Below are 12,254 nucleotides of genomic sequence, written 5' to 3'. Positions count from 1 at the left end.
AAAGAATAATCTAAGGGCTGTTTTATCACTGCCCCTGCATGAAGGGGCACTGTATAGTTAGCCAGTACTACAAGGGCCCTCTGTTGCTCCTCAGTCTCCATTGCATTTTAAAAAGAGTACCTGAGTACACAGACACATCAAATACATACATGGGCCTCCAACAACTCCCTACATCCTAATAGAAAATAGTGCTCTCCAAGAATAAATACAGTGGAGAAAAATAACAGTATTACACCAAATGGTGACTCCAAGTGAACAAAAGCAAGACTTCTATCCTCTGTTTTGTGGCCTGATACAAGTGGATACCAACAGACCAAGCCATGTTCTTGATTTAAGTATAATACTAGAGTCACTAACAACATAACAATTTCTTTTGTCATTAATCCCTTACCTCCATAAATAGCAAAAGCTTGATCATAGAAAAACCTCCTCTTCAGGGTATCTTCCATTTTTGCTCGGTCTACAATATCATCTTTGGGCTGTAATGCCAGCTCCTGTTAGAGATTAAATAAAAAGTGAGTGACTGGAGGGGCGGGTGGGAATTTGAACTTATATATCTGAATTTAGTTTATTCCTCAGCAGAATTAAATATAAAATTTATCAAACAGACAAGATTTTGATAGGTTAAAAACAATAAAAGCCGTAGGTGTGTTTTTCCCTTTGAGTAATATAAAAGATGCCTTTATTTAATCCTTTAGGAAAACATACAATCATTTCCAAGATTCTAAGACTAAGCTAACCCAGGTGCAATGGCTCACACCTGTAATCCCAGCACTTTGGGAGGCTGAAGCCAGTGGATCACCTGAGGTCAGGGTTCAAGACCAGCTTGGCCAACATGGCAAAACCCAGTCTCTACTAAAAATACAAAAATTAGTCATTCGTGGTGGCATGTGCCTGTAATCCCAGCTACTTTGGAGGCTGAGGCAGGAGAATCACTTGAACCTGGAAGGCAGAGTTTGCAGTGAGCCAAGATTGCGCCATTACACTCCAGCCTGGGCTAAAGAGCGAGACTCTGCCTCCAAAAAAAAGACAAGACTAAGTTTACTTCAATGCAGATAATGATAAGCAATATAGGCAATATCTTAATTTTAGTGAATTGCGATAGCAAAACGGTTACTTTAAAACTCCAAACAATTTAAGTTTGGTGATGGGAGATCTATTGTTTGAAAGGTCTGGGAGCAGGTATAAAATAAACAGACCTTTTCCTTAAAACAAACCAAAAAAATAATAATAATAATTATATCCAGGCACAAGAGCAGTCATAAAGAAGAGCACAATCCTTTCCATGAAAATTCATGTAGCATATTGAGTCCAGGATTTGTGGGGTCAGGAAGGCTTTATTAAAAAGTTGACATTCTGAGTTGCATTTTGAAAGAATGAAGAGTCTACTATACTAGGTAGAGGGATAAACAGATAAACCAAATGATACTTCTTGAGAAACTTTTCTAGGTCTCTCCCATCCAAAGAAATTAAAGATGAACAATACTATACCCATGTATGTTCCTATTTTAGCATCCCAGGACTCACCTTTGCTTCCAGAACCCTCTTCCGGGCTTTGAGCTCAGCCACTGCTTTGTCTACATCTACTTGGGGTGCTTTATCTTCTTTGAGTTTTCGCACAAGATCTCCCTAGCCAACAAAGAGAATTTATATTCAGGATTGGTTTCAGAAGTCAAGAAATGTTAGGAATATGTTTTTAAGGATGCCTTTTAAAAAGACTATGTAAGAATGATATAATTCAGGCAGAGCATGATGGCTCACGCCTGTAATACCAGCACTATGGATGGCGGAGGCAGGTGGATCACCAGAGGTCAGGTCAAGACAAGCCTGGCCAAAATGTTGATACTCTGTCTCTACTTAAAATACAAAAATTAGCCGGGCACGGTGGCGGACATCTGTAATCCCAGCTACTCGGGAGGCTGAGGCAGGAGGATAATTTGAACCCAGAAGGCAGGGGGTGCAGCGAGCCAGGCTCACACCACTGCATTCCAGCCTGTCTGAAAAAGAAAAAAAAAGAGCTCATGGGTGCCCGCATGGTATGGCTCGGGGCAGCGCAGGGTTGCCATGGTGGAGCTGCAGCAGCTGCAGATACAGGAGGGGTGGACTCAATAAGAGTCTAGACACAGAATATCCAGAAGATGCAGAGTGTCATGTTCCGGTGCAGCGCCAGCTGTTGTGAGAACAGCCAGGCCTCCATGCAGCAGGTGCACCAGTGTATCAAGCACTGCCATGTGCCTCTGGGTCAAGCACAGGCTTTGGTCACCAGTGAGCTGGAGAAGTTCCAGGACCACCTGGCCCAGTGCACCATGCATTGCAACAACAAAGCCAAAGATTCAATGGATGCTGGGAGTAAAGAACTTCAGGTGAAGCAGCAGCTGGACGGTTGTGTGACCAAGTGTGTAGATGACCACATGCACCTTATCCCAACTATGACCAAGAAGATGAACGAGGTTCTCTTATCCAATGGGAAATAAAAGTCTTTGCCAGTGCCCATCCGGGCTGAGGGCAAGAACATATTTTTTATAAGGAATTGGGAATTTTAGTCTTTTAGGCAAAGTTTATGAATGAAGAAATTAAGGATGGCCACAAGTGTAAGGCATATGTCACTTGCCTCCGGACACAAGTTCTTTTGTTTCAGTCCTAAAAAATGAAATGGAAAAAAAAGTGCTGCTAAATTGGGTCAGAGATATCACAAGAGAGTTTTAGAGCTTATATTTCCTGTGGCCAGAGCTTGTCCTGGCAGTAAGGATCTCCCCTGTAACAAGCCAGAGCCCTCCAAGGTACCAGACTCTTCTTACTACACAGGAACCAACAGGCTGGCAGGTTAGAGTTGGTGGAGTTTGAGGAGAGATACTTTCTCTTTGTTGCCAACATCCTGTTTACCAGAAGTGTCACCATACCATTTTCCATAAGCTGTGAAACAAAATCCATGAGGTCACTTAGAGGGGAAAAAAAAGTTTTCTGGGTCTTTGTTTTCTTGGTTTTGTGTCATTTATACAGAGGCATACAAGTTAATTTTAAGATGTGGAATTGGGAGCAAGACTAGTTTGGATAAAACCTTTGAAAGGTTCCTCGTAGATCCCTATTTCTAGTCATCAAGTTGTGGATGCACATTTCTTAAAATCATTACATGCTGCACCTTTCAGTCTGAAGACCACACAAAAACATGAGAGGTGACGACACACTAATTATGGTTAATTTGCATAATTACTGGCTGATGGTCCCTGAGGCTGTGTGTAACAAAATGACAGGACAATCTTGCAATAACGCTTTCCCCTTGAAGAGAAAGGGGTTTTGATTGTGATATATAGTAGAATGAATGCACAGTAAAAGAGGAGCAGTTGGCTACTTGATTATAACAGAGTTATGAAGTACTGGATTTGGAAAATGTGGTTTTTATAGGACAGATGGAATGAAAGCCTAAACCCAGCATTGCCTACTTAGTCCCCTGAATTAACAGGGCCCAACTGAGACAAACCCCTGACAGCAGGAAATTCAAGGGAGAAAAAGTAAGCAACTTAGGCTAGGATGAGCTGACTCCCTTAGAGCAAAGGAGAGGCAGCCCCCACTACCAGATAACATTTTTGCTTGGGGCTTTCACAACTTGCAATGCTCCTGGCCCTGCATGACACCTTAGTGTTTTGATAGCAACCTCACTGTATTTTCACCAGCTTAAATTACTTGAAATAATAACATAGCCTGTCCATTTGCTGTTTCCAGGCTGTGATATATTCTCCCAGGGTTTGGTTTTAAAAATAAATAAGGTTTAATTTTCTCCCACCCCCCCAAAAAAGAATGATGCAATTCAAATGCTTATTATGTGAGAGATCATCATGAATGAAGGTCTCTGCCCTCTTCATTCATAATCTAGAAGAACATACAGGCAAATTAACAATTAACTACTCTCACATGGTGAATTTTTTTTTCCTTTGGGTATAGAGAGGTGAAAAGGGAGGAGAGGAAAAGCATCGATTAAAAAGTAGGAAAAAAGCAAGACTTGTACTGAGAACACAGAAGAACCAATAAATTGACCACCCTCTTAAATCTCTCTCCTCTTGATTACCAAAAAAAAAAAAAAAATTACTCAGTTTTCCTCCTACTTCTCTGACCATTCTTCTCAGTCACTGCTGGCTCATCTTCCTTTAAATGTCTCTTTATAGTTGGATTTTTTTCCTTGCTAATAATACTGAATTATTTTACTAATTCCAACCTATACTGACTTCATATTTACAACAATATGGTGAACTAGATCATCTGAGAAAACAAACAAAACATTACCTATATTGGATGAAAAGCTCTCAGCTGAGTAATTGAAGCTGTTGACAGTGTCTTTGGGCACCCAACAGAGTTTTTGATTTCACTAATCCATTTCCACATAATATGTGGTTCACTTTCACACTGCCTGATTGTTTTTGGTATTCTTGTTCTCTGCTCATGTTTTTGAGTCCTTCTTTTATAAAATTATCTTAAGCATTTAAAAAACATGTGATTATTCTATTACTTTTGGAGGATCTAATTCTATTATCATTTACCCTGAGTCTCACTCAAGGTGGCTTGTCTCCTCAGGGGTTTTTTAATTTTGAGTTTAGCACTTACTATTTTGGTAACCTTAATCTGTGAAAAATCCTAGAAGACCAATGTGGAAAGTCTGCTTCTTTTGCAATATGATGGTCTGGGTAAAGTACATGAAGAAAATCATACATAGTTGTTAAAGGAAAAATAATTTTAAAAGCCGTTTGGATAACTGTGGATATTCTTTGACACTGCATCAAAATTCCGACAAGTGGTAGTTTTTTCAAGGTTATTTTTAACTCAGAAACTATAGCAATGAATTTTTCGTACTCTGTTACAATAAATCTGTTAATGTATCTTTAGCTTTGAATGGCTCTTTCACCAGTACCTGATTTCATAACATCATGCATTGGTCACTCGGAAAACATTGGTTCACTGAGTGCAGATTGTCCAAATACTTTAAAAAAAAAAAAAAAAAATTCACGTTTGTATAACCACTCATCTCATCAGAAATACCTTTAAGGACTATGAAACTGCCAAGCTCACAGCAAAATATACGAGTTTTCCAATATTCTAAAATTTCCTAAAGTTTGAATTTTACTATTGGCCACAAATACTAACCATTGTTTTCTTAAAGTGACAAGCTCACTTCATTCATTTTCCAGATTAACAAATTTCTATGAAACGTGTTATTAACAAGATCAGTCTTAAGTAAAAATCCCACTCTGAAAGATTTTCAATTGCACTTCACAATGGAAATATGCAAAATGGACAGGGGTGACAGTGTGCCTCATTTTCCCATATACAAAAAAGGGATATAATTAAATCATCTTTAAATTATCTTTCAGCTGACATCGGACTCAGTAATTCGCACAATTAACTAATATATGTGTGTTCCTGGAAAATTAGAAAAAATACCTAAACTAACTTATATCAATTAATTCACATATTCAGAAAATATCTTAAAGTACAAAACAACTAATAATCAAGACAACATAAGCAATACACAAGACAGTAGTTGCACTGGAAAGATTACTTCAGTTAACTAGATCCAGTCTTAACTACCGATGGATGATTTGCACTGCAGTTCCAGGCTAACGTGGCAGAGGGAGGGGTGTGTGGGTGTGTGTGTGTGTGTGTATGTGTGGCAGAGGGAGGGGTGTGTGTGTGTCTGTGTGTGTGTGTGCTTTTTTTCCCCAAATTAGATATATGCTCCCTTCTAAAGGGAAGGATAGTTTAAAAAATGGCAAGTTACAGAAAAAACGAACCACACCTAATTTTAATTGTGGAGTGGAAGGTGGGTGGAGGGAGGCAGAATATGCAATCGATGTTCTGACACCAAAAATGAAGAAAAAAGTTAAGCCCGTGGTTTAACTTTTTTTAAAATTTCATTTTGAAATTTTCATATTTCAAAATGAAAGGCTATTTATTAAATGGGTCAGGCTCAAACCAGTGAAGAGGGCAGATGGAAAAGCGGCAGAATTTGCTGAATTTGAGGCAGCTTTGCCCCAATGAATTACTTCCGAGAGAGGGTTCCACCCTCCGTAGCTAAGGCAAATTATTGCATCAGGCGCCCATGCAGGAGAAACTCGTTTGGTGTTTACTACTAGGTCATCGATCTCCAGGGTCCTACTGAAAGCTTCTGGGCTCTCCCTAATTGGCTAGGAGAATCATCTGAAATAATGTTTTCCTTGCCCTCTCTAAATTCGATTCTCCATGCAGTGCCCTAGGAAAAGGAGGTTATTAAATCACCAAGTCCTCCAGCCCATGAAACCTCCCTACCCTTCAGGAAAATCAAATTTCAAAATATTCCATACGAAGGATGGCTGACTTCACCGAGTAACTCCGCAACATTTAGTATCCCAGGTTTACGATCAGAGAGCTCACTGGTTCCAAATGGCCTTTTCAGAAGCCAGAAACGATGACAAGAGCAAAGGATGATGAGTTCACAACATTAATAAAAAAGTTCGACACCTCCCCACATCTACGTTTCAACTCTATTTTCTCAGCCAATCCTCAGCTAAACTAAGCACTGAATGAAGGAAGATGTAAAGGAGGCAACACTATTCAAAGCATCCTGAAGATTAAAGGGCCTGGCTGTAAGACGAAAGAACCGGCAGCTTCGGCTCATCACTGACCACGGAAAGAATTAGGAACCTTTCCACCCAGGGTGCACAAAGAGTACAGCAGAGCCCGGAAAACTGAAGTTAAGGTTATTCAGTTAGGAGGCAAGGAGAACCAAAGGGTCACAGATCCCAGCCCCACTGGAAATAGAAGAGACGCGGGCTGTGACAGAATGGGGAAGGGAGAACAGATCAGGAAACGGACGCAGAAAGTCAGAGGGGTTACAGGGAATCATCCAAAAAGAGGGGAGGACGGGGGTCCGCGGGAGGACTTGGGACTTGATGAGCGGGGGACTTGGGACCAAAGTGGGGGAAGCGAAGAGGACGCCAGAGGATGAAGGGAAAGAAAGGGGTAACCGAAGAGGAGGACGGTTCCCAGGGGAGAAGGGAAGGATGGCCAGGAGAGGGCCCTGGGAGGAAAGCCTGGGGTTGAGCGGAGGGCGCAAAACACCGGTACCTGCTGGCGCACGGCTAGCCTGAGAGGTGCCAGCACCTCCTCAGCCCCCGCGCCGTCCATGCTGCTCTGGGAGGCGGCGGCGGGGAAGGAGACTGTGGCGCGAGAGGGCGCGCTGAAGGACCGGCGGAGCGGGAGCGAGGGTCGGGCCGAGAGCCGGGGCGGCAGCAGCAGCAGCAGACTGGCGTGGGCAGCTCTAAGCAGCGCTGAGCTCGGAGAGGGCATGAGCCGGCGGCCCTGGGAGGTCCAGAGAGGGTGGCGACGGAAGCAGCGCTCGCGGCCCGGCCCGTAGCATGATGAAATCGCCGCGTAAACGCCGCGGCGCGCGCGCAGCCGCACATTCTCCACGCCGCTATGTGGCGCTGGTTCGCCGCAGCAGATTCGACACACAACCCGGAAGGACCCCGCTGAGGTTTTTCTCCGCCATGGGCAAGAGGTAGAGCTGCGGGCGAACACATTTGCACAGAAGTGCGTCAAGCCACCCCAGCAGGATGGACGTTCAAGGACACAGCTCCGAGCGAAACCTGCAGGCCGAGACGCACGAGAACCTTAAAACCATAGGGTTTTACACGAGTGACACCCCGGCCGACCGACTTGAACGCACACTTTGTCCTTTCGCGTCCTGCGTCTTAAATGGGTCGCAAAACATCAAATCATATAGGGACCTTAGACTTATGTTGCTCAAGCGCAGATGTTCTCCAGATGAGGAAATAGGCCCAGAGAGGGTAATGATTTGCCCAGTGTCACACATCGTTGGTCCGCCAATGTCAGGACAAAAGCTGGCCAGAGGAGGAGGAGGGGTGAGGGGATAGGGTCAAGCCAGGATTTCTGGAGAAGCTAAATTCTAATCTGTCCTTGCGGGGCGAGCAGGATTTGAACCAGCAGAGATGAGGAAGGGCAAGAAGTGTCTGATAAGTCCTTCTGCCTGGCATAGCCTCAGTCTATCTGCCTCTGTGGTTAGACCCCAGCTGACCAACCACCCAGAGATGATAGCTCCCCCCATCCCCTGCCCCATTCCTCCTTCCCAAAGGGTGGAGGGCCTAGAAAAGCTGAATTTAAAAAGGAAGAGAAAAATAATGTGCTGGTTATAAAAACAGTATTGCGCACACCTGCAAAAATGGCTAAAATGAAAATGATGGAAAATGCCACGTGACCCTCTGAGAAGTCCCTATACTGCTAAGGGGAGTGTCAACTGGTGCAGCCAGCCACTCGGGAACTCTTGGGCAGTATCGGCTGAAGCGGAGCACATACTGCATCTCCCTGTGACCCACAATTCCACCCCAGGAGTGTACAGGAGTAGACGGGCTCACTGTGAAGAAGTCTCCTTTCCTAACAGTATGAAAGTCTACGTTATTTCTCTTCTTGTTCCAATGTGCAGTTCTGGAGAAGTACTTCCAATTCAACACAAGCAGGGTGGGTTACTTAAGAACATTCGACAATATTGTACAATTATGTTTTTAAACACTTTTATTTCAAGATTTGATATTAATTATGATTTATTTGACTTATTTTACTAGGTAATTTTGAATTTAATATTTTTAAATGTGAAAAATCATTTTAAGTTTTACTTTTTATTTAAATTTTTACTAAAATGTTGAAATTCTGTATTCTTAGAATATAATAGTATTTTATTTATAAAAATTCCTTAGATCAATAATATCTCATTCATTTTCATGTTAGGACAGTCCTGAAAGGACTCCAAATCCATTCTTCCCTCCTCCCCCACCAATCCAACCTCCCCCCTGCTGCTTCAGTCATTATTTCTAAAAGGCAAATCTGACCGTGCCCTTTCTCTTCTCGGGACACTTTAATAGGCCCTTCATGGCCCTTAGCAGAATTTCCCAGTTTTCCTTTGAAAACTCTCTGCAAAATAATGATAATAGTCTATGTTTGCTGAGGACTCACTATGTATCACTTAGCTCTAATTTATCTCATAGAATTTATTCACCAATTTAATGAGAAATGTTCTATAATTATTCCCAATTTACAGATGTGGGATTCAAGGGACTGAGATCTCAAACAACTTGTCCACAGTCACACAACTAAGTGAATGTTGGGCCAGAGTGTGAGCTGGGGGCAGAGGCAGATTTACTATATAGCTAATGAGGCTTCAAGTGAGTTTAGCGCCTCTCTTGGTTGGGCTCTATAAGTGCCCTGCAAGAGGCCCTAGTATTGTGTATGTATGATCATATATTTTTCTTTCTTTATTAAAGTTCATTTCTTTGAGGGAAATAAATTTTGAAAGCCAGAGAGAGAAAGAATAAGGAGGGAAGGGGACAAGTTACATATATGTCAATTAGATCAAGGTGGTTGGTAGTGTTGTTCAGATCTTCCCTATTACTTCAACCCAAATAATATACAGAGGGAGATTCTCCAGAGATATTGAATTTATTTGAGATGTGCAGGAGATTTGCAAATCCAGGACATGGGGCTCTTAGGACCATAGGCGTATCGGAAGAGGCTGAGGCAAGGGGAAGCTTTTAAAGACAACAGGGAAAAGATAAAGTCACTTGTTGAATGTGAGGGGAAAGGTTGCTGGGCTGTAATGCTGTGGAGAATGGAGGAGGTTGCAAGAGCCCCTGTAAAGAACACCAGTGTAAACCCTGTTGGGGAAATGTGGAAACAATTTAGACCAGTGCTGGAGGCCCAGCTGAGCTTGGAGACAGTTATGGATTGAATTGTGTCCCCTCAAAATGTTTATTTAAATCCCAACTCCTGGCACCTGGGAACAGAAACTTATTTGGAAATAGGTCTTTGTGGATGTAAACAAGATGAAGCCATTAGATTGGGCCCTTAATAGAAACGCAGTCCTTATAAGAGTTTGGTCACAGACAGATTTACACAGGGAGAACGCCAAGTGAAGATGGAGCCATGCAGTTACAGGCCAAGGAACACCACAGGTGGCAGCCACCACCAGAAGCTGAGACGAGGCAAGGGAGGATGCCACCCCGGAACTCAAGGAAGCATAGTCCTGCTGAGGCCTTGATTTCAGACTTCTAGCCTCTAGAACTGGGGGATAATACATTTCTGATGTGTTAAGCCACCAAACTTGTGGTACTTTGTTATGGCAGCCTGAGGAACTGATTCAGACTTCATAGACCACAGCTCTTTCTTCATCCTTTTCATCTTTATTCTTTCTAATTATAAAAATAATATAAGCTCTTTGGAAAATTCAAATATTATAGCAGCATATGGCTTGGAAATTGAAAGCCAGAAAGAGAAAGAATAAGGAGGGAAGGGGACAAATTATATATATTTAATATATATTAATATTTAATATACATACATGTTTTTTAGTTTCTCCCTCTGTCACCCAGGCTGGAGTGCAGTAGTGCCATCATGGCTCACTGCAGCCTTGAACTCATGGGATCAAGCCATCTTCCTGCCATAGTGTCTCAAGGCATGCACCACCACTCCTGGCTAATTTTTTTTGTTTTTTGTAGAGAGAGGTCTTGCTATGTTGCCAACGTTGGTCTCCAACACCTTCCTCCAGCGATCCCCTAGCATTGGCCTCCCAAAGTGCTGGGATTACAGGTGTGAGCCGCTGTGCCCAGCCTCTGGTTTTAAATATTTAGAATGTATTTGTGTTGTCTACATTTTTTACAACCTGAATTACCTCTACATTTAAAAATGCATTTAAATGGGAGATAAATGAAAATCCTTCAAAATCTAATTACCTAAAGATAAACACTATTGTCAGCTGGGTCCACAGCTTCTTCTATTTCTAAGCAAATCTAAGTCCATTTCATATAGGTAACATATTACATTTCTACAGAAATCATTGTATTAAGCATATCGAAATGCATCTTGCTGTTTTTCAAACTCAAGGCCATGTATAAGTGATAATTCTTTTATATCAGTACATGAATCTGGAAAGACCCCGACTTTTCAGTGGCCACAGTCTTTAATCTGTTGTGATTTTCCCTGGCAGTGCTCAACAGCTGGGAGCTGGCCTATGGAAAATGGCCGACTCTTCTCAGTTCTAAGTGTCCTAACACCCTTCATCTCCTGCTGACTACAAGGCAATTCTCAGGGAGGAGCATGGACTGTGTTCATGTATAAAGAAACACTGCTGATGTGCAGAGGAATGTGCAGGTGAGAGTTTCCCTCTTTTCTTCTCTGCAATGTAGTTCTTAGAAACAACAAGCCTAGCTTTTAAAGTGAGTCCATGTCTGAAACTTTATATGATCCCAAATACCTAAGATAGTTCTCAGTCAACTTAGAAAGTTAATTTTGCTAAGGTTAAGGATGCATCCAAGACAGCTTCAGGAGGTCTTGACAACATGTGTCCAAAAGTGGTTGGGCACTGCTTGGTTTTATACATTTTAGGGAGACATGAGACATCAATCAATATATGTAAGATGTATATCAGTTTCATCCAGAAAGGTGGGACAACTTGAAGCAGGGAGGGGGCTTCCAGGTCATAGGTACAGCTGCATTCTTTTGAGTTTCCAATTAGCCTTTCACTGAATACATAATTTACAGGAATAGTCCTTTATGCCTTAGTCTGGCTTAGTGAAACAATAGGGCAAAGGAAGCAATTAGATATGCATTTATCTCACATGAGCAAAGGGATGACTTTGACTTCTGTCTGTTCCTGGTCCACAAGGAATTTTCTTGTGGGCAAATTGTAAGGGAGGTATGTAGCTTTTTAAAAAATCTCTGTAACTATCTTGTTTAGGAATAGAACAGGAGGCAGCTTTGCCTTCAGTACCCAACTTGACTTTTCCCTTTGGCTTAGTGACTTTGGGGGTCCCAGGATTTATTTTCCTTTTGCATTTACAAGGAGAAGGGAAGAAATAAGTAAATGAGAAAGCTAGAAGGATGGGAGTTTGTGATTAGAGAGAGTGGGATGTTGAAGGTAAGACTGGTTGCATATTCCTTCTCCGAAATTATTGGGACCAGAAGTGTTTCAGATTTCAGATGTTTTCAGATTTTGGAATATTCGCATTTACAGATTCAGCATCCCTAATCTGAAAACCTGAAATCCAAAATGCTCCCAATGTTCATTTCCTTTGAGTATCACATTGGTGTGGTGCTCAAAAGGTTTTGGAGTTTAGAGCATGCAAATTTCAGATTTTCAGATTAGGGATACTAAGCCTATATCTCAGAAATGGTACATTTCTGAATAATGTCAAAGCCCAAGATATAGCCATGAGAATTGC

At 42.1% G+C, this 12,254-nt stretch overlaps 1 protein-coding gene and 1 pseudogene across 2 annotated transcripts in view; one reads left to right on the top strand and one right to left on the bottom strand.

Annotated features, from left to right (window-relative positions):
- Positions 1-7,545, bottom strand: part of GARS1 (glycyl-tRNA synthetase 1) — a 39,000-nt gene extending 31,455 nt beyond the window's left edge. Inside the window, exons 1-3 of the mRNA XM_017527101.2 lie at positions 7,093-7,545; positions 1,528-1,629; positions 392-494 (exon numbers count right to left, since the gene is read on the bottom strand). Coding sequence (XP_017382590.1) covers positions 392-494; positions 1,528-1,629; positions 7,093-7,314 — 427 coding nt within the window. The 5' untranslated portion in view covers positions 7,315-7,545. The remainder of the gene's footprint in view (positions 1-391; positions 495-1,527; positions 1,630-7,092) is intronic.
- LOC108303315 lies at positions 2,065-3,779 on the top strand (annotated as a pseudogene). Its single transcript, XR_001824781.2, has one exon. The product of XR_001824781.2 is annotated as a protein FAM136A-like (transcript).
- Positions 7,546-12,254: the final 4,709 nt, after the last annotated feature.

Source organism: Cebus imitator, unplaced genomic scaffold, assembly GCF_001604975.1.
Source record: "Cebus imitator isolate Cc_AM_T3 unplaced genomic scaffold, Cebus_imitator-1.0 Scaffold45, whole genome shotgun sequence".
Lineage (NCBI taxonomy): Eukaryota > Metazoa > Chordata > Mammalia > Primates > Cebidae > Cebus > Cebus imitator.
This window is presented reverse-complemented; position numbering and strand designations above follow the sequence as displayed.